At 39.8% G+C, this 22,966-nt stretch overlaps 1 protein-coding gene across 1 annotated transcript in view; it reads left to right on the top strand.

The window, feature by feature from the left end:
* The window catches only part of B3GLCT (beta 3-glucosyltransferase), a 105,252-nt gene that overhangs the window by 52,160 nt on the left and 30,126 nt on the right, over positions 1-22,966 (top strand). The window contains exons 9-10 of the mRNA XM_072993761.2: positions 4,199-4,330; positions 13,461-13,530. Of these exons, the coding sequence (XP_072849862.2) occupies positions 4,199-4,330; positions 13,461-13,530 (202 nt within the window). The remainder of the gene's footprint in view (positions 1-4,198; positions 4,331-13,460; positions 13,531-22,966) is intronic.

Below are 22,966 nucleotides of genomic sequence, written 5' to 3'. Positions count from 1 at the left end.
GAGGATTATCAACAGACTGGGGAAACCCATGTTCTTCAAAACAACAACAATTTAGAAGGGAAAACCCTTGATGAATGAGGACAGTGCCAGAACAATCTTTGCAGGCAGAGTGTGCTCATTGGATATAGAATGATTAACTGAGTGCTCAGGAATGGCAGGGGGGTGTATTCTGGAAAAGGGTATGGCTGGCCAACAGGAATCGTGGAACTCTACACTATTAATATGTTTTTTCATTTATTTATTTATTTATTTATTTATTTTATTTCTATCCCGCCTATCTGGACATATTAGCCCACTCTAGGCGGCTTACAATAAAAGAAACAATATAATTTTAAAACATTGCACCTAGACTAAGATAGAAATCAAAGAAAGATATAAGAAAAGAAAAATCGTCAGGAGTTTTCTGTTGGGAAAGCCTGCCTATACATCAATGTTTTTAGTTGTTTCTTAAAAATGTCCAGCGAGGGAGCCACGCGAATCTCAGGAGGTAAGTTGTTCCAGAGACGAGGAGCCACCGCCGAGAAGGCCCGATTTCTGGTCTTCTCCTTCCAGGCCTCTCTCGGCGTTAGGCTCCTCAGCCTCACCTCCTGGCTCGCACGAGTGACACGGGTAGATCTTGGTGGGAGAAGGCGTTCCACCAAGTATCGAGGTCCTAAACCGTTTAGGGCTTTATAGGTAAGCATCAACACTTTGAAGTCGATGCGGAATCGGATGGGCAGCCAATGCAGTGCGGCCAGATACATAACAAATTTCCCATTTGTTAAGGATCTGGTTACCAATATGTTTCAGAATACATAGGTAAAGGATTCCTATAGGCTCCAAAAACTATCTAGGTTCCCCTAAGGAGAATTAGTACTGATACTTTTTACTCTGCTCTTCTCTTTTAAGCCCTCATACCCCACATCACTTTTTTAAAAATCCCACTTAAGTTTCACTGTGAATTGAGCATGTAGCACATGTGTGGCTGAGAAAAAATAAACCCGAAAGCAATCTTGGTTGCTTGGAACTAGACTAATTGCTTGGTTCTTTGTACCACATGCTTGACTATGTACAAAAGCATTATAAACTCCTGCAGCATTCCAGGTCACACCAAAATTTAAAATGAAGTTGCCAGAAATATAGCTGTAGTACATTCAAGAAACCCAAGAGTTTACACTGTTTACTTGCTCTAAAATGCAGTCTGCTAAGAGTGGAAAGAGAATCTATAAATTCTGAATATGTCAAGTTTTCCCACAGGCTCATGATGCAGTATTGCAGGAATGATCTGCTGTAGTCATCTGAAGAATAATTGCTGGTAGCAGGCAGAGGGGTCATAAATACTGTATAATCCATATGTACTCTTCTCTGCAGGATGCCAGTCAGGAACCCATTTAGGTGTAATACCTTATTCATAAACTTTTCAAAGGTGCAGTGAATATAATGCATCGAAGCAGATGAACTTAATTAACTTCTGTGCCACTGGTGGACTGAAAAGCTAATTCAAATCCTTTCAGAAGCTCCAATCTATATATATATGTCAGTATTGACAAACCTCATAGGAAAGGTAACAGGTTAATGCTCAAGGTTTCATACTAAAACCCTCCAGAACTTAACCTTCATTTACTGTACTGATTCAACTCCAGCTGTGCATCAAAACAGGAAGGACAGAATAGGCTTACATTTGTTAAAGTTGCTTCACAGCAGCCACAGTGTGTATCTTGGTACGTGCTTAATCCAACATGTGATATTTTTGAAGTTCTAAATATGAGACACTTTAATTTATCTCACTCAAAAATGTAAAACAAGAATTCTGCCCCACAACCACATATAGTTCAGATGTGATGGAGTTTGGAAAACAGAGCTTCCATTTTCTACACCCTCCAGTTGGCAGAGTTGGGTGGGGCAGTGTTTCATGGATAGCCAAGAAAATGTGTGGAGAAATTGGCAATCCACAGATACGTAGCTCTTCTTCCTTTTTAATAATATGCATATTGAGGATGACGGGGTTTCTAGTGGCAATTGGAAATGCATGCTTGTACACTACAAACTGTTTTTTTTCAGAAATTTGATATACATTTAAAGGGTGCCATGTCCTCCCCCCGTTTTTTCAATTTATAGTAATGCTAAGTACTGCTGAAATGAAGGGAATTGTGATTTGTTCTATGCACTAAAAAGCATTGGATGCCTCAGGTCATTATTTCTTTTCTGTCTCTCTCACCTAAATTCAGTGCTACTGTGTGTTTCCATGTGGAATATGATTAATTTTTTACTGTGCGCTGTTACAACCTATCTTTCAGGTGTATTAATTCTTTTTCTCCCCTTTTCATGGCACATACTGAAATCCTATTGTGGATTTCTTAACAGCTAATTCTCCCAGGGTTTTTCTTTTCTTCTCTGGCTACTTGGTTTTAGGAAAGCTCCTGAAACAACTTTCTCCTTTTGGCTTATAATCCTTAACAAGCATGCAAACTTTATAAGGTGCTTCATTGGAGAAATCAAATTTCTTTTTCCTGTAAGAAGTATAAAAATGATCTAGGACATATGTGGGACAGCATCATCAGGCAATTAAAAAAATCATGACGTAAACACTTCAGTTTTTTAAGTGTTCCACTGGCAAAAACCATGATTGCACCCCCTACTTACTTTGTAAGATTTTGTTATGTTATATTCCCATATAATGAAAGCATGCTGTTCTAATTGTCAAAATAAAGAATTTAAAATAGGTCCTCTTCAAGAACAATTTTTTGCCACTGAATTAATTTTCTATCTATCCAGGAACAAATCTATTCAAACATTGAGTAGCTACAGGGAGGAATGACAGTGTGTGTCTACGCAGCTGTGTGAACATTTATTAACCTTCCCAGCCATCTGTTCTTTCAAGCTTTAGCTAAACATCATTTCAGTTTGCATTTTCTTCTTCTGTTGGAATAAACAGTTGTCACTGAACATATGTGCAGTCTCCTGAGTCATCATATACATTAGTTAGAGCCAGGTATATGTGGGAAAGATAATTGATGGGGATAAATTAATAACCAGGAGAATCTGAAAAATATAAAGTCTTCCAGCTTGAAAAGCCCTACTGCCTTTTTAAACTAGGCCCAGATCTTGCAGGAGAAGGGTCCAGTTCAAGATGGAAATTTCTTCTGTCCCAGCACTAGTCATCCCTTCTCCCTCTGAGTTCTTTCTCCCAAGCAAAAAGCCTTACCTTTGGTAAGAGGATAAAGTAACTGATAACTCTGCAGAGCTTTACTCTATATGATAATCTTGAGCATGCTCAGAGGTGCAATTATATACCAAGGAAGAAATTACAAATTCCATTCTTCCAGCTGCATTTTCCCCCTCTAATAACCCTTCCTGAGTTATTCTCTGCCCCCTATTTGGAGTACAGGAAGCAGCCCTGTACCAAATTGGAGCAGTATTGTTTCTATAGTATATAGACTACACTGATAAGCAGTGACTTTCCAGTGTTGCACGCTGGTGTCACTTCCAGCTCTATTATCCAGGGGCAAACCTCGAGAGCTTCTGTTTTTCAAGCATGTGTTCAGCCTTTGTTGTGCTATGGCTCTTACACTTCTCGAGCAAACATTTATTCTTGTTTTGCTGGGGCTTTTGCAAGATCCCTTTGCAAGTTTTCCTAGAAAAACATGAGAGAATTTGGATATTTTGCTTTTTAGAATTTTGGAGAATGCTAACGAAAAATTTTCTATCGTTACAGAAAATGTATCTGGTCTATAAGGAAGAGAGCTAGTCATTTTCAGTAGTGTAAAAGTTGCTGGGATAGCTCAGTAAAGTAGGTATCTGGCTGTGGAACCAGAGGCTGCTTGATCCTCCATTGTGCGTCCTGAGAGAAGAGCCAGCCTGCGTGGCCTCGAGCAAGCTGCACAGTCTTAGGACACCCCCAGAAGAAAGGAATAATAAACAATTTCTGAATAATCTATTCTTAAGAAATCCTGGAAAGGTTTCCCATAAGTCGAAATTGACTTGACAGCATACAATCGCTATTATTTGTGGCTCCACACCTGGAATCATCAATATAATCTCTGGTTCAGAATTTGGCATTTCTTTTGTACATCTTAGCTCTTGGTGTAATATCTCTGTCTCTTTTCCAGTCTACTCTACTCATACACAAGCTGTTTGAATTGTATTTGTGTATTTTCATGTATGATCATACTTAGTACTAATTGCTATTTAATGCATATTTTACATTATATTTGGAAAGATTGCACTGTACATCTGGGAGAAAGGAAATGGTCCACATCTCACCCCAGTGCCTGAGTTTTGTACAGAAGACTTTAACTCTTCCAGTACAGCTCACTGTGCGACTACGTTTGCTCATTTCCTTCCATTTTGTGTAAGTATTACCAGGCATTTTTCTTATGGGAAGAGAAAAGTAGATATAATTTTATTTTATTTTAACCTCTTTAAAATTGCCCAGGCCTAAAAATTCTGCATGATGATTGAGACACAGATAGTTAGGTTAAAATAAATAAAAATGAAAATGACTAGGAGAATATTTACTGTGAAGAGGCAAAATAAATGCATTTAGATCAGATATCATTACTGGGTGTTTCCAAACAGAGGGCTCCTAGTGTTCCCAAATCACTGCTTGCCTGCTGTAAGCTAAAAGTAAAATTCATCTGGGCTGTCCTCACGTCAGGAGATCTGGTACCTTCATGTAGTAGCGGACGACTAGCCATGACTCATCTCTTCTTCCCATTTTCCTGTTTCCTTATGGTTGGTTGCCACACCACACTTTCCTTGTCATTGTGAAGCAGCTAATATGTAGCACAATTTCTAATACAGTACATTATTTTTATGTTTTTTTTTTAATATACATGTAGCACGAGGTGGGTGAATTGCAACCTAACTAAATCTGGACATGATGGATCTGCAAATCTTGACATTTCTGGTCTGTTTTACAACCAGACTAGGAAGAGACCTGGTTGGAGTTTTTAAAGTTTATTTCAAACTTGTTTGAAACCCTTTGTTTATGGGGTGCTCAGGGGATTCATTTTCATAAAGTGGCTGGAAACCTACAGATTACTCTTACATCTGGAGCATCCCACCTTCAGCTTCTTTGGACACTTGAAGGGGGCTCATTTCATTGATTATTTCCCAACATTGTTTTTCAAAGGGAGAAGGAAAACAGCAACTGAAACCTATGGACAGTTTGGCCATTTTGCCTCCCTTCTTCCCTGTTGTGTCGGCATCAGAATGCCTCTATTCTACCATCCTACAATTTCCAATGAGTTGTCAATAATACCCTGCAGCCAGTTTACACACATGTTAACTCAGATATAACCAGGGTTAAATTCACTGAGAATTTTATAAGCTGGGGAACTCTCAGGAAAGGAAGAGGACTTCTTTGCAGGCACAAAATCGCCTTCTAACAAATGTTGCACTCTGAGCAATAAAAAAGCGGGGGCATACCCAATATTTCATATGCCTTCCCATGATAGTTGCACCTACAGTGCCTCAATCATGTGTTTTCCTGTCCACCTATTGAAAAGTTATCCCTGATCTTCCAGCCACCCTCAGCTAGTTTTTTGTACTTAGAAAAAAGATGGGCATGATAGTGGGAAAATAAAGGTTAATTATAGATTGCAATATTGTCTAAACCATTTTAAAAATTCTGTGAATGATTAATGATTGTTCAAAAAAAAATTCATTGGGAAACACCCATTGCTGTGTTTGTTAGCCAAATGAGACATGACAGGGTGATAAACTTGTTCATTAAAGGTGCTTTAAGGATTGATGCTGGTCTGCTACACAAAAATTCTTTTGGGCTATTATCTTTTTAAAGAAAAGTTTATTTGCACCAGTGTGCCATAGAGCAACTGTAGAAATAAGAAATGGTTACTTTGTCCTGAAGACCAAGGACTGTACAGTACAAATCATACACTTCTGCATGCATGTGCACAGAGTTTTGGGTGACAATTTCCAGGAAGCTGCACAGAGTCAGGTAGGTATGAAAGGAATGGCAACAGAATTTCTTCAAGCATTGAAGGATTCCCCGTTCTTTAAAAAAAAATCAGAGATATGTCTTCATTTGTATTAATAAATTATGTAGAGCCACAATGCAGGGTTTTTCCCATGGAACTTTAGTAGAAATACCATTGGCACTAATGTCAAGTTGTTTCTGATGTCACTAGCTGTGCAGTCCATGTCTTCTGTTTAATCTGTGATCTAATGGAGGCTGGGAAGTGAGGAGCATAGGTTTTTAATAACAATATTCCCCCGTGCTGACAACTGTTCTTTCTTAATGGATGCACATTGTATCTTAATCAGATATGTGTCTATAAGAGAATGGTGAATATTTGGTGTAAATCTCACTATTCTCAATGAAAGAAATGAAAAGCCTCAATGCACACGGTTTTAAAAAAAAAAGCAAAGCCAAGGACAGGAAGGGATAATTGTAATGTAAAGATTAGGGATGTCTTGTTGAGGACACATTTATAATTAGATTATGTAAAGTTGCTTTAAATCAAGGGGAAACACATCAAAAGGCTCTACAACTAAAAACACAGGGTCAGTAATAGAGAAGTACTGTATCCACTTTCCCCAGGGACAGGTAGTCTCACCATGCCTTAACTGTTCGCTGTCTTTCTCTTTAATATTTTTTCTGTGTGGTTCTATGGAGACTTATTACATTACTGTCTAGAAAAAAAATGGCCATGAAGTTAGTTCACTGTGATTCTCCATCAGCAGTTCTGATGTAGCACTGCCAGTTTTGGTTAAGGAAATTCCTGGAGATTTTCTTTAAACCAAGACATGATACTTTACCCCTCTAAATGCTGGGTAGAATTCGCAGATTCAAGTTTACACCTTCAGTTTATTTTCAACTAGTAAACCTCGGAGAGAGTGGTGGTCTGCTTCAGCCCACACACTGAAGCAGTTTCCGTAACCATCTGGAACTTGTCTTCCCTCCCTACAGCTAGATGGCTGACATTACGCCTTCACAATGATATACTTTAAATTAAACACGACAGTGTGTAACATGACAGTGTTTACTCAATTATCTTGCCTTTGACTTCCTTCCTCTAATGTTTGTATTTGAGTTGGCTTCTTACTGTTTCTAATGTATTTTTTAAAGAAACTTTGCTCACTTGCATGTGCAGTTTAGCCTTCATGATGCTTGCCTGTTTCTGTACTTAGCCCACAGTTGCGTTATTAAACTAAAATTTAGGAATGGATACTGACCATTTCTTCATTGAATTGCTGGTATCCTCTGACATTTCTCTGAAAATCTTTACTCATCTCTGATTTGTTTTCTGCTGCTTGGGGACAGTCTTTTCCCTTGTTGATTGTTAATCACAGTAGTTGTCATACTCCTTGTCAGTGTCAATCTCAAAGCAAAATGCTTTATTCGTGTCAAAGCATTGCACAGTTTAAAATTATGGACATATATTAAATATAGATAATGCTACATTGATTTAATTTCTCTGCATTCACAGAAAATTTGTCCTGTATTTCCATAGCCCCATTTTATTTGATAATTATTTAATCTTCCTGCTTTGCCGCAAAGTCTATTAAGTGACTTCCAGATGATCCAGACAGTATCTTGTCCTGGTGGGAGACACAATACAAACAGCCACATCTTGGGTCTTTGTCTATGTCTGCCCATTTCACATGGTTGAGATGTGTGAGACCATGTTGTTGTTTAGTCGTCAAGTCATGTCCAACTCTTCGTGACCCCATGAACCGGAGCACGCCAGGCCCTCCTGTTTCCACTGCCTCCCGGAGTTGGGTCCGATTCACGTTGGTAGCTTCGATGACACTTTCCAACCGTCTCATCCTCTGTCATCTCCTTCTCCTCTTGCCTTCACACTTTCCCAACATCAGGGTCTTTTCCAGGGAGTCTTCTCTTGAGATAGCCAAAGTATTGGAGCTTCAGCTTTAGGATTTCCTTCAAAATGGATAGGTTTGTTCTCTTTGTAGTCCAGGGGACTCTCAAGAGTCTCTTCCAGCACCACAGTTCAACTGCATCAATTCTTCGGCAGTCAGCCTTCTTTGTGGTCCAGCTCTCACTTCCATACACTGCTACTGGAAAACCCATAGCTTTGACTATGCAGACCTTTGTCAGCAAGGTGATGTATCTGCTTCTTTAAGATGCTGTCTATGTTTGTCATCACTTTTCTCCCAAGAAGCAGGTGTCCCTTAATTTGGTGGCTGCTGTCCCCATCTGCAGTGATCATGGAGCCCAAGAAAGTAAAATCTGTCACAGCCTCTATATCTTCCCCTTCTATTTGCCAGGAGGTGATGGGGCCAGTGGCCATGATCTTAGGGGTTTTTTTATGTTGAGCTTCCGACCATTTTTTGCACTCTCCTCTTTCACCCTCATTACAAGGTTCTTTAATTCCTCCTCACTTTCTGCCATCAGAGTGGGATCATCTGCACATCTGAGGTTGTTAATATTTCTTCCGGCAATCTTAATTCCAGTTTGGGATTCAACCAGTCCGGCCTTTCACATGATGTATTCTGCATATAAGTTAAACAAGCAGGGAGACAATATGCAGCCTTGTGGTACTCCTTTCTGAATTTTGAACCAATCAGTTGTTCTATATCCAGTTCTAACTGTTGCTTCAAGTCCCACATATAGATTTCTCAGGAGATAGATAAGGTGGTCAGGCACTCCCATTTCTTTAAAGACTTGCCATTTGCTATGGCTTTTGTGTACTCATTGAAGCAGAAGTAGATGTGGTCCACACAGTCAAAGGCTTTTCCATAGTCAATGAAGCAGAGGTAGATATTTTTCTGGAACTCTCTGGCTTTCTCTATAATCCAGTGCATGTTAGCAATTTGGTCTCTAGTTCCTCTGCCCCTTCGAAATCCAGCTTGTACTTCTGGGAGCTCTTGGTCTACATACTACTGAAGCCTACCTTGGAGGATTTATAGTATAACCTTGCTAGTGTGTGAAATGAATGCAATTATACGGTAGTTGGAGCATTCTTTGGCACTGCCATTCTTTGGGATTGGGTTGTAGACTGATCTTTTCCAATCCTCTGGGCACTGCTGAGTTTTCCAAACTTGCTGGCATATAGGGTATAGCACATTCACAGCACCATCCTTTAAGATTTTAAATAGTTGCACTGGAATGCCATCACCTCCACTGGTCTTGTTGTTAGACAAGCTTTCTAAGGCCCACTTGACTTCACTCTCCAAGATGTCTGGCTCAAGGTCTGCAACCACATTATCTGGGTTGTCTGGGATATTCAAATCTTTCTGATATAATTCTTCTGTGTATTCTTGCCACCTCTTCTTGATGTCTTCTGCTTCTGTGAGGTCCCTCCCATTTTTGTCCTTTATCATGTCTATCTTTGCACAAAATATTCCTTTAATATCTCCTATTTTCTTGAACAGATCTCTGTTTTTTCCCCTTTGTATTATTTTCCTCTATATTTTTGCACTGTTCATTTAAGAAGGCCCTCTTGTCTCGCTTTGCTAATCTTGCATTCTATTTTTGTAACTTTCCTTATCTCCCTTGCATTTTCTTTTGCTTCTCTTCTCTGCTATTTGTAAGGCCTCATTGGACAGCCACTTTGCTTTCTTGCATTTCCTTTTCTTTGGAATGGTTTTTGCTGCTGCCTCCTCTACAATGTTACAAGCCTCCATCCATAGTTCTTCAGGCACTCTGTCCACCAAATTGAGTTCCTTAAATCTGTTTTTCATTTCCACTGTGTATTCATAAGGGATTTGGTTTAGATTATACCTGACTAGCCCAGTGGTTTTTCCTACTTTCTTCAGTTTAAGCTTGAGTTTTGCTATAAGAAGCTGATGATCAGAGCCACAATCAGCTGTAGGTCTTGTTTTTGCTGACTGTATTGAGCTTCTCCATCTTTGGCTGCAGAGAACATAATCAATCTGATTTCAGCATTGCCTGTCTGGTGATGTCCACGTGTAGAGTCGCCTCTTGTGTTGTTGGGAAAGAGTGTTTGTGATGACCAGCTTGTTCTCTAGACAAAACTTTATTAGCCTTTCCTTGCTTCATTTTGAACTCCAAGGCCAAACTTACCTGTTGTTCCTTGACTCCCTACTTTAGCATTCCAGTCCTCTATAATGAGAACATCTTTCTTTGGTGTCAGTTCTAGGAGGTGTTGTAAGTGTTCATAGAAGTGATCAATTTCAGCCTCTTCAGCATTGGTGATTGGTACATAAACTTGGATTATGTGATGTTGAAAGGCCTGCCTTGAATTCTTATTGAAATCATTCTCTCATTTTTGAGATTGTATCCCAGCACAGCTTTTCCCACTCTTTTGTTGACTATGAGGGCTACTCCATTCCTTCTACGGGATTCTTGCCCACAATAGTAGATATGATAATCGTCTGAATTGAATTCACCCATCCCCGTCCATTTTAGTTCACTGACGCCGAGGATGTCAATGTTTATTCCTGTGATCTCCTGTTTGACCACATCCACTTACCAAGGTTCATAGATCTTGCATTCCAGGTTCTTATGCAGTGTTTTTCTTTGCAGCCTCAGACTTTCCTTTCACTTCCAGGTGTGTCCGCAGCTGAGCATCCTTTTGGCTTTGGCCCAAACACTTCATTAGCTCTGGAACTTCTACTTGTCCTCCGCTCTTCCTCAGTAGTATGTTTGACGCCTTCCTACCCGAGGGGCTCATCTTTCAGTGTCATATCTTTTAGCCTTTTATTTCTGCCCATGGAGTTTTCTTGGCAAAGATGCTGGAGTGGCTTGCCAGTTCCTGCTCCAGGTGGATCGCATTTAGTCAGAGCTCTCCACTATGACCTGTCCATCTTGGGTGTCCTTGCACGGCATAGCCCATAGCTTCTCTGAATTACTCAAGCCCCTTCGGCACGACAATATTTCAATATCTTACAGTTTTTATTGTAGAATATCTCAACAATTTTTCTCATCATGTCTTATTTGCTTCTCTCTGAATTTTCTTTTGTCAGCTATGAGAAATCTTGTGATTTTCTTCTTAGCATTTCTTCAGTTTTTGAACACTGGTCTTTCACAACACCATGGAATTCTGTGCAGGTGATGTTGTTACATTCTGGTTTCCTCAGAACATCCTACAAAATTCCCATCAGGTTGTGCAGAAAGTAAATGTATCAAAGAGGAGGATTTGTGCTTTTCTTAAGTCAATGCTGCCCTCACACATTCTTCTTCTCATTCTCACAAGACATATGTACCCAGTACTGCCTGGCCTTGTAATACATGTTCATTAACAGGTACATGTCAGAACACCTCACATTTATTTAAACTCAGAAAATCATGAAACAGATTCTATCTTCTTGGTCATGGAAAACAATTCACAGTATATTTTGAGAAGTGTTTCTGCATGAAAACTGAAAACCTTATGTTTGAGTCAGTACATGACTTTTTCAAGCTACTTATACTAAGTGATCTCTGTTGTTGTTGTTGTTGTTGTTGTTGTGTTGTTGTTGTTGTTGTTGTTGTTCTCAAATCATCTTCTGACCTTCAGAAGGTTCTTTCATTAGCAGCCTTGCCCAGGGCTCCCTTTGTTGAATCATTCTATTTCATGTTAGATCATCCTCTTCTCCTACCACTTTCAACATTTCCTAACATTACTGCCTTTTCCAGTGAGTCTTGTTTTCTCATGTGTTCAGAGTAGTCTGAGTTTAATAATGTTAGCTTCTAATGAGAGTTCAGGCTTTATCTGATCTAAAACCAACAAACTTGTGTTTCTGGTGATTCATGTTCCCCATAAAGCTGTCCTCCAAGATCACTTTTCAAATGAATGGATTTTCTTGTTGTCACCTTTCTTTAATGCCCAGATTTCACATCTATACATAGTAATTGAATGATCTTGGCCTTGGTTTCCAGTGATACATCCCTACATATAACGATTGTTCCTTGTTCCTTCATAGCTGCTCTTCCTAGCCTCATTCTTGTTGATTTCTTGGCTGCAGTTTCCATTTGGTTTCATGATTGAAGCAAAGTACAGAAAATCTTCAACAATTTTAATATCTTCATCAGTAACTTTAAAGTTATGCAATTTTCTGCATTATGTCTTCTGAATTTTCAGCTGTAATCCTGCTTTTTCACTTTCTTCTTTAATCTTCCTCATTATTCAGTTCTGTGTCATCGTATTTCTTAAATTATTGATATTTTCTCCCACCAAATTTTTACTCTGAATCTAATCAGGTTTCCATCTGTATCTAACCTAGCTTTTTGTGTGGCATAGTCTATATACAGTTTGAACAGATAACAAGAAAACATGCACCTTTGTCTTACACCCTGCCAACAGAAAACTATCCTGTTTCTCTGTACTCTGACCTAATAGCGGCTTCTTCTCCAGAGTGTAGGTTATGCATCAGGGACTACCAAATGTTGAGGTGCACACATGTGTTTTAGAATGATCCAAAGCTCTTCATGTTACAGCAAACAGCTTGATTGTAGTCTATGAACATTAGCTCTTCTATTTTCTTAATTCCATTTTGGAAAGTTTACTCAGTGGTGTGTTCTCAAAGGCTTTCATGGCCAGGATCCGATGATTGTTGTGGATTTTTTTCAAGCTGTTTGGCCATGTTCTGGAGCTACAGAGACTGGTGAAACGTTAGGAAGAAAAACCTACAGAACACAGTTTAACAGTCCCAAAAAACCACAACAACCATTTACTCAGCAGTGTTTTCCATATGTTTTCCTTCTTTTTAATGACTAACCTCTACCCTCTTGTTTCTCTTGTTAGCTTCTTGTTGAGATCCCATGACTGCCATGTAGTGAGTTACCTAGATCAGCTTTTTTTTCTGCCCTGGCCATAGCCTATGCAGTGGTGGCCTTCTCCTAAAAGCTCAACTGATTAATAATGGCTCTCGCTAATGTGAGACAGCCACAGTGGTTTTTCAACTCTGCAGAATGGTATTCATTTTCTTGGAGATGGAGTTGATTTCTTGAAACTGTAAGCCAAACCCTGAGGGCTACAACATGACAAACCTCTTTTGAAACTAGTAGACTTTTATAAGCTGTTATGTAGCATGAGTGATTGCTAATCAAATGGAAAAAAAGGAAATCCCCCTTGGTTTGCCCAGCTATAAAAGTAGTTATTTGGATTCTATCCATGGTCAAAAATGTATTCTATGTTTAGAAACTGAATATTGTCTTATCCAACTAAAATTCAGTAGCACAGTTACGTACATGATTGAGTACTTTGCATTGAAATCAATGAGACTTCACAATGCTTAACTTCTTGGCTAGAATATTTTTTTCAGTATTTATAATGTTACTGTCAGATACTTTCTTTTTTATTGCTTCTCTAGTGTGTTGTAACTAACTTCAATCAGAATTTCAGTTTTAGTAGAAAATGCTGCCAGCCAGCATTGACATTTTAAATAATTTAAATTTTGAGACGTAGAAAATGGATCTTGTTATACTACTTTAAATTGCTTTTTGATATGTCATGAAATATGGAGATATATTCTGAAGCCCCTTATTTATAAAGACTTATTCATGCAATGCAAAAATGATTGGAGAGAAATAAATGGTATTTTATTTTTAGGGAGATCCAGTGAAGAAAACGGACATCTTTGTTGCTGTAAAAACATGCAAGAAATTCCATGGAGACAGAAGTGAGTTCTAGTTTTAAGAGTATATTTATATAATAACTTATAAGCTTGTGTTAATTGTTGTAAATATTGAAAACTGTAGCTGAATGTCCTTTTCATTTTAATACTGAACTTTTCATACTGAAAATAGTTTATGAGAGAATTATGTAGATAAGGGAGTCTGAAACAAGTGAGTGACTTCTATTGACATTGGCAATCAGTGAAGACTTACCTCTGGGTAGTGTGGGCGGCATATAAATTAAATAAATAAATAATAAATAAATAAAAATGGCTTTAATTCTGTCTTGTAGTAGTTCTACATTCCAGTGAAAAAAGAATGGGTTTCCCTTCCAAAAACAGCGGTTATCAGCTTCCATTCATTTTCTTGGTCTATTTCATGGGTTCCCGACCTGTGGGTTGTGACCCCCTTGTTTTCAAGGGGTTGTCTTCGTTATTTTTTAGCTGCAATTATTTTTATAGGAAATTTCGCCATGAAGGTTTTAAACACTTATTTATTATTCCGATACAAGTACAACCACTGCATTAAATATTAGATTAGAATTAAATTCTGAAAAAACTATTTTTAATGTTTTTTAACCTAATTAAAATGCCCTTTTATGCAAATTTGGCAGGAGTCATAGGTTACTTGGCTACTACAAAAGAGGGTCACAACTTGAACCACTGGTCTATTCCAAATATTTTACTTAAGTGAGAGTGAGAAAATAATCACTGTTCAATATTGGCTCTTGAATTGTGGCTCTACTTTCAGATTACCTCCAGAAACTAACTGGGTGTTCTTGAGGGGAATTTATTTAGTAATATTAATGGCCATTGAGATGATGTTTGCAATGCCCTTGCAAACTTGAAAATGCTATGTACCCTATTTTTTGCTCCATAAGATGCATTTCTCCATAAGACGCACCAAATTTTTAGGAGAAGAAAACAGGAAAAAATAATCTGTTTTCTTCTCCTAAAAAATGGGAGACTTATGGAGAGGTCCATCTTATGGAACACACCCTAGGACCCTTTGGAGGCTCACCATGCTCCCCCAGGGGTCAGAGGGGACGAAATCGCCACCTGGGACTCTTCTGAAGCTTCCCAAGCCTCAAAAGTGTCCCAGAAGGTGGTGATTTTGCCCCCTCTGGCCTGGCGGGGGGGAAGGGTGAGCCTCCAAAGGGTCCTAGGGAGTGTTCCAGGACCCTTTAGAGACTCACCCTGCCCCCCACGGGGCCAGGGGGGTGAAATCGCCAGCATCTGGGAGTCTTTTGAGGCTTGGGAAGCCTCAAAAGACTCCCAGAAACTGGCGATTTCGCCAGTGCTGGATCCGTGGGGGGGCCAGAGTGGCAAGGGTCCTGGAAGGCTCACCCAGACCCTTGCGATGCTCCCGACCCCACCCCCCATGGGGCCAGGGGGTGTGAAATCTCTTGGGGAGCCTCAAAAGACTCCCAGAAACTGGCGATTTCGCAAGTGCTGGATCCATGCGGGTGTGGGAGGAGCGTCACAAGGTACCGAGTGAGCCTTCCAGGACCCTTGCAAAGCTCCCCCCACCTGGAAGCTGGCGATTTCACCCGCGCTGGCCCCGTGGGAGGTGGGGGGGAGCGTCGCAAGGGTCCTGGAAGGCTCACCCTAACCCTTGCGACGCTCCCCCCCAACGGGGCCAGCGGGGACGAAATTCCTGCCTTCGCTCCATAAGACGCACGGACTTTCCCACCTACATTTTGGGGGGGGGGGAGTTCATCTTATGGAGCAAAAAATACGGTACTTTTTAAAACAGAGGCTAGAAAGAAGCTCTACATTTTAAGTCCTGTAGAGACATAATTGCCTTGAAACGTTAAGGATGTCATTGTCATATTGCTCTATTAGATGTTTTACTTGGCATTCAAGGCATTTCCACAGTAAGTTGATCTGGATTTTTAGCTCTGTCTACACAGGGTCTTTTAATAATGGCTATTTTGACCTGTAAAAGAAAAAAACAATTAGCTGTTTGAATTATACTTCTGTGAACTAATAATGTGTGTGTGGAAATATGGGTTTATATGAGATTATTTTTGTGACAGTTGGCACAATTTAAAGATTTTGATTGAAATCTTTTGGTATTGTGTACCTTTAACTTTAAAAAGCCACTTTAACTAAAAAAATCTGTTTTCCAATTCCAGAGGATTCATTTTGAAATTAGCTGCTTCCTTGCCTCTTGAAATATTTTGTAATCCTACCCATGCCTAGTTGGAATTGAAAATAGTAGTATTTAGTTCTGGGTGAACATGTATAGGTGTCCACTACATAGAATTCCAGTCTTAGCCATCATAAAGCTTAAGCACATGGAATTACATTTGTATGTTTATTTCTTGCTGCCCTTCTCTATCTTCAGTAACAGGATTTGTAACGGAAACCCTGGAGTTTCATGACTGAGCAGAGATTCATTCATTCATTCATTCATTCATTCATTCATTCATTCATTCATTCATTCATTCATTCATTCATTCATTCATTCATTCATTCATTCAACTTACATGCCGCCCACTCTACCCAGAGGTCTCTGGGTCTCCCTATACTAAGTCCTGTCACACAGCATTGGCTCCCTCAGTACTTCTATTGTGCTTTATCTATTGGGAAAATAGAATATAGCAACCATAACTAAGGAAGGCATACTGAACAAATCTCTGTAGGACTCCTGGGGGGGGGGGCACATCAGGCATCCTTCTCAGGTTCTAACAATGTGACAGTGACATAATTCTGGTCCCACTGGCTACCAGAACTAGTAGTGATACAAGTTCATGTTCTCTGTTAAGGACATGCAGTCAAAAACCGGAGCTCCCACAAAGTCAATAATCCAGAAACTTTTCCAGCTACAGTAGTTACCTCTGTTTATGAACGCCTCGGTTAACGTAATTTCCGGTTTATGAACGGAAATCCATTGAAAATAATGCTTCAGTTTATAATTTTTTTTCTGCAGTACGAAGCAACTGTTTTCCCAGGATGCATTGTGCCTGGAGGTTTATAGCGCTGCCCCCATTCCTATGGCAAACTGCGTTTCGGTTTACAAATTCTTTACATTATGTAATGTCCTGGAGAACGCATTAAATTCGTAAACCAAGGTATGCCTGTATGTGCAATAGATGCTCCCTTAGCTTAATACTTGCACTACAAGAAGATGCTCAAATGTGGGTGGGATTTGAGCCACCTCTTCAGCAGTTGCATGCTCATCCTCCTAAAGACTTCTCCAAACTTAAAAATGCCAGGCTTACTTGTCACTTAAGGGAAGTGAAAGCCCTCAATGACCACCAATTATCTCTGGTGGAGAACATTGGTTTCTGTAGGTTTGTGGCAGAACTGGCACCCCATTACCAATTGCTGTCCTGAATGACTCATAGCCTCAGGGTGGTGCTAGATTTATATTGGGGTGTCAGGCACCTGGTACAACAGCAGGGTACATTTTACAAATGACATCTGGAGTAGCCAGGGTGCAAAACATATCTGACAGGAAGCTGGTGGGAGGTAGAAGCCTCAGGCATAAGGCAACACACAAGAGCAGGATACAGGTGGGTCCTGTTGCATTTGGCTGTGATGGAGAGCAGCCACATAGCTCACAACATTCAACAGGCCCAGGGTTAGGGTTAGGGTGAAGTCTAGATACAGAAAGGCATGGTCTGTTTGTCACAGACAAGGAGGCAAATATTGTGGCAGTACTGCAGACTGAGAAGATGAAAGAGGTGCAGTTTTTTGCCCACATTTGTAGCCTAGTAGTTTGAGGTGCTTTGCTGGTATGGAAAACACATGCAGGGCATTTTCACCATAGTATCCAAGGCAGTGAACTGTTGAAGCAGAGGTAAGAAAAATCAGGATTCCCACTGCACCAGAAACCTACCACCATTGAAAAAGTCAGTTATTTTGCTGACACTGCCTCTCCAGAAGTATATCAAGAGGTGCTAGCAAATAATGAATGAAATAAGGTAATATAGCACCAAAGACATCCACTTTATGTACACCAACCCCCTAGACCAGTGGTTCCCAACCTTGGATTACCCATGTGTTCTTGGACTGCAGTTTCAAGAAGGCTTCACCAGCAGTTATGCTGGCTGGGGTTTCTGGGAGTTGCAGTCCAAGAATACTGGGGTTACCCAAGGCTGGGAATCACTGCCCTAAGAAATCAAAATGGCAATCCTATTCAATCTTTTCCCAAGTATTCATCTGTGTAGTATATAAACTGTGCATTTCTTTAGAAAAAAGAATGAGTAATGAAGCCAAAAGCTGTATAGTGATTTTTTTTGTATTTATTGATTTAAAAATAATACTTTATAAATGATAACAGTTGAGCTAAATTTAGACCAGGATCCAACTGTATGGATCTCTGTACTTCCCCCAGAATCAGCAATCATCTTTCCCTCTTGCATCCCCTCGTGTACTCTAAAACCTAATAGCCTGTTTCCCCAAAAATAAGACCTAACCGTAAAATAAGCCCTAGTATGATTTTTCAGGATGCTCGTAGTATAAGCCCTACCCCAAAAATAAGCCCTAGTTAAGTGAATCCCCACCCTCCACCATTGTGGAGCAACCAGAAGAACATGACACGATTGTCTTTGAATAAATGTAGATTGTTGTACATGAAAAAATCTAAACATCCCCTGAAAATAAGCCCTACTGCATTTTGTGGAGCAAAAATTAATATAAGACCCTGTCTTATTTTCGGGGAAACACTGTATGGAGAACTGGGAAAACTATCTGATGTAGGTTTTTAATGCCACAGAAGGCTATTGAAAAAGGAAATTTGAGAAAGTTAGAATTTTGCTGTCTTTGAATACTACTGTGCACCACTGGATCTTTGTCCCAGTCTTTTATTTTAGTCATGTTTATGCTTGCAATTTATAATTGTTACCTGCTAAATTATAGTCACTTGGCTCACTGATCTCATCCTTGGAAGCACAGATATTCCACAGTTCGGCACCCCACCCCCTCCAGCAGGCTCCCACTCGGAAGTAGCATCCCAGTTTCCCTGCTCTGCCTCTCCGGGCACTACCTCTGCCTGAGTGGGCGCCTGCCAGACAGGGTGGGGTGCCGAACTGGAGAACACCTGTTCAGCTGCAAACCAAAACAGTATGAACTCCAAACTGGCGGTTCTTGCCCATCTCTAGGTCATTAACTTATACTGTAATATTAATTTATCTTTCTCATAAGTTTCAGGCAACATGGCTCTGCATAGCCATAACAACAAAATACTTGATTCCTGTTGCTTAGAAATGAAGCAAACTTCTTCCCTCTCCCCCCAGCCTGTTAAGGATCCTGTCAAAATCACAATTAGTTATGCAAAGAAAGAGAGACAGTTTTGGACCACTAAAGCGTCAATCTGTGTCATAAAATTAGCTGTTTAACTCTATCAGGAAATGTGGGGAGCACATTTGACAGATTATATGTGAACGGCAGAATGAATTATAAAATGGGACAGCTTTCCACTGAGCGCGTGAGATGGAATAAATGTGCTAGGTTTCCCACTACTATTTATTTATTCTCAGTCTATTATTGGTTTCTTATTGCCGTCCTTCATGGAAAAAAATTAATGCATTATTTCGATAAAGATTTTGGGGAAATATTTACTACTGACACTGTACTGTTAGTTGAAATATTTTTTCTTTCACATTCATGGATGACAATAGAGTAAGATGACATACTCCTATGCAGCAGCATAGTGTAGGATCAAGTTGTGAAAAAATAGAGGTTTAATTTTACCTGGGTTTAGTCAGGTTTGAAAGGTTGTGGATTACATATTATATTTTTACTAATGGAAGCTGTCTGAAATGTTAATTTTTTTCCCCTCAGGCTGCATTTGTCTTGTATTTTATGATGTCAAGCAGCAAGTAGTTTGATAGGTTGTAAGGCAAACTAATCCAGCCGTGTCCTGTGTTAAAGAGAAACAGCCTTCAGCTTTTTTTTCTCTGCCTTCAAATGACAACTAAATGTATTGATCTTACTTTTGTCATTAATTTTATTGTGTACAGGTAACATGTTTATTGCATAGGCGATACCCTCCAATTTCCTTTCCATCTTCTTCCCTCACTCTTCAGTTGCTCACCTGCGCATTAGTGAGGAGGAAGAACTATGGCAGCTGCATCCAGATCTGCTTTACTACCCACAACTTGAGTTCTTAGCCTTCCACCTCCTTCCCCCCTTTCTTAGTACAATCGGGGCACCAGCATCTGTGCCCCTACATCCTTACTGTTCAACTATTCCACACTTTGCTACTGGCAGTTTCAAGGGAATACTGTATTTTTCCGTGTATAAAATGACACTTTTTCCTAAAATAATTAGAGGAAAATTTGAGAGCTGTTTTATACATGGTAGTAAGGGGGGAGGGATCAAAGCGCTTTCCTTCTTTCCCCTTCAATTTTCTTGAGAGGAAAGTGCTTTCCCCATCTACTTTCTTTGCAAAAAGCTGCTTTCCCCCTCACAAAAAGTGGAGGGGAAAGCGATTCCTGCTTTCACCCTCCACTTGCCTCGCAAGAAAGCTTTCCCCCTCCACTTTCTTTGCAAAAAGTGGAAGGGGAAAGCACTTTCTTTCCAAGAAAGTGGAGGGGGAAAACAGGAATCAAAGCGCTTTGATCCTTGCCTCCCCCCTCCACTTTCTTGCAAAGAAAGAAATTTTGGGTTAGAAGGGGGGGCGTCTTATACATGGGGCATCTTATACATGGAAAAATATGGTTCTTTGCAAGGCTGACCCTACACACTGTAACCTTTTCACACCAGAAGCCTGGGAAATACATAAATCTGAGAGAAAGCCACTGTTCCAAGGTCACTCCTGGTTTTAGGTTCGGTACCACTGGCCATTATACCACATTAGCTCTGTTTCCCTGGCATCATCTTTGCCAAAATACAACTGAAAGTTGAAATCTACCTTACTTTTTTCAGCTTATAAATGAATAACAGTGACTTTGATGGCCTTTCATGGTCTGCTGAACCCATTATAGCATGTTATTTTTTTCAGCTTTAAATCTCTTTTATTGCTTGATTGTTTAGAGTGGGCAACAGAAACCCCAGAGGGAATTAAGGATAAGGACTCTGGACAGGCTCAGAATGGAATAGCTCAGTAGTTCCACCAATGGGAAAATGAGAAGGGATATCAAGGACTTTCCTCTCTACTTTACTACTCCAGCTTCGCGTACAGCGTCAAAACACTAGACTCCGTTCCAAGCCCTCCATACAGAGCTCGTTACCATAGTCTCTCGAGACTGGAGGATGCCTAAATCTAACTGTAGGAAGGATTTGTTGAAGGACATAGGATTTGATTTTGACCACTTAACCTTGACCTTCCCTAGTTAGTTATCTGGTTTGATATAACAGCTTGTTATCTACTGACGCACTTTTTATTGAACATAGTGTGTTTCACCTTAAATTTTTGACAGTTGATGTGATTTATAGTCTTCATTAATGGGGGGTAAGGTGGACATTTATGATCACCATGTTTAGATGATCACACAAGTGTGATCACGGTGTCTCATGAAATATATTTTGAACATATAACTCATCTTGGAAGAGGAGAGTTGTATAGTATTTTCCTGCTACAACCATGCTGCTTTATCCTGAAGGATGCCTATGATGATTAAACATTATAGAAGTCAATCTGAGAGTGCCAGGGAAAGTAGTTCAAATTTGCTGCTTTGTGGAAGCTCTTTAGAACTGATCTGTGTTTCCTACCAAACAGCTACATTGGTACATTTAACGGTATTTTGTTTGGTTGTTTTGTTGAAGTGACAGCTTGGTAGCCAGGAGGATGTCCAGTGTTCCAATATTTCATGGATTCCAGCAGTTTTGATTCAATTAAGGCTGAGAAAGAAAGTAAGAGGCCACATTGTTTGTACCTGGTTCTTATGTAAAAAAAATATGTACAGTATGTCCATTATGATGCTTCCAAAAATAAATTACTTAAAATCAAGTGCAATTTTTGTATAATTTGAAAGATAATTGGTAAGAACATATTTGCCAGAACCATTTATTACTGTTGCTCTACCATCCCCCCAAAAGTAGAAGAAATATGTTCAAAGATCTTAATGTGGCATTGGAATCTTAAGTGTTTAGAGTCTCGGTTTAGAGGAAAAAAGAAAGTTTTAAAAAAAACTTTAAACATTTGTTTCACAGTAATTAAACTAGCTCATGTCCTTAGTATCACTTTTCAACAGCTTCCTAGAAGAAGAAAAAACAAGCCTTTAGGGACAGAGAAGATGGAGTATGGCCCATTTTCATTGCCTAAGACTGGAATTGCACATTACAGCACAAGACTGGCTGCAACCCAAACCTTATCTCCTCCTTTTCTTTCCTCTGTGACACAGCAGTACAAAATGCATGATGTGATGATTGCATTGCAGTTTTCTATCTCCTGTAACCATAGCTTGTGATATGGTTGCAACATATCTCACAGTTTGTATTCCTAAAATGTTATGTAAGACAAAAGGAAAGGAGAACTGTAGTTTTCAGAAGCAGCCATCCATGTTGTAACATCTGGCTTTGTCTTTACAGTGCTGCCTTGATTTTCATATTCTCCTCCTCCTTTCTTCAACTTGCAATACTATAGTATTGGACCTAATAAACAATTTGAATCCAAGCTATCTGACAGATTCAATTTTCCTTTATTTATTTGTTTGTTTAAAACATTTTATCACATCTTTCTGCATAAAAAGACTCAGGGTGACTTACATCATTAAAATAGAAAGCTAAAAACAATAAATTATTCAAATGTTTTAAAAGAATTAAATAAACGTTAAAAGTATTAAATAAAAGCATGATTAAAAGCAACAAAATGCTAACCATCCCAATTTCAAAACCCCCTTTAGACAGCTAATCACTGCCTGAAGAGAAAGGACAGCAATAGTGGGGTCAGCCTCGCATACAGTGGGAGGGAGTTCCAAAGTCTGGGTATAGTGACAGAGAGGGTGCTCTCCCCTGCCCCCACCAAGTGCACCTGTGGAGGTGGTGGAACTAAGAGAAAGACCTTTCCTGATTATCTTAACACCCAGGCAGCTCATAAAGGGCGATACAGTCTTTAAGATAACTTTGACCCAAGCCATTTAGTGCTTTATAGACTAAAACCAGCACTTTGGATTGTGTTTGGAAACGGAATGGCAGCCAGTGGAACCACTGTAACAGGGAGAGGGAGGAATTATGTGATGATGTGACCAACCCCAGTTAACAATCAGGCATCTACATTTTGGACTCATTTAAGTTTTCAAACATTTTCCAAAGGCAGCCTCACATAGAGCGTGTTACAGTAATCCAACCAGAATGTACTTGTAACTAAGGCATGTGTCACCGTGGCCAGATCAGACCTCTCCAGGGACAGGGAGAGCTGGTGCACTAGTTTACTTGTGCAAAGGCACTCTTTGCCAATGCCAAAAGCCAGGCTCAGAGACAAATTGAGACACACACCCAATCTGCATATCTGTGCTTTTAGAGAGATCCAGCACAAGCTGCATCTCTT

This window comes from Pogona vitticeps, chromosome 3 (assembly GCF_051106095.1).
Source record: "Pogona vitticeps strain Pit_001003342236 chromosome 3, PviZW2.1, whole genome shotgun sequence".
Lineage (NCBI taxonomy): Eukaryota > Metazoa > Chordata > Lepidosauria > Squamata > Agamidae > Pogona > Pogona vitticeps.
The sequence above is the reverse complement of the archived record's forward strand: the minus strand, read 5'-3'. Positions and strand labels throughout refer to the sequence as shown.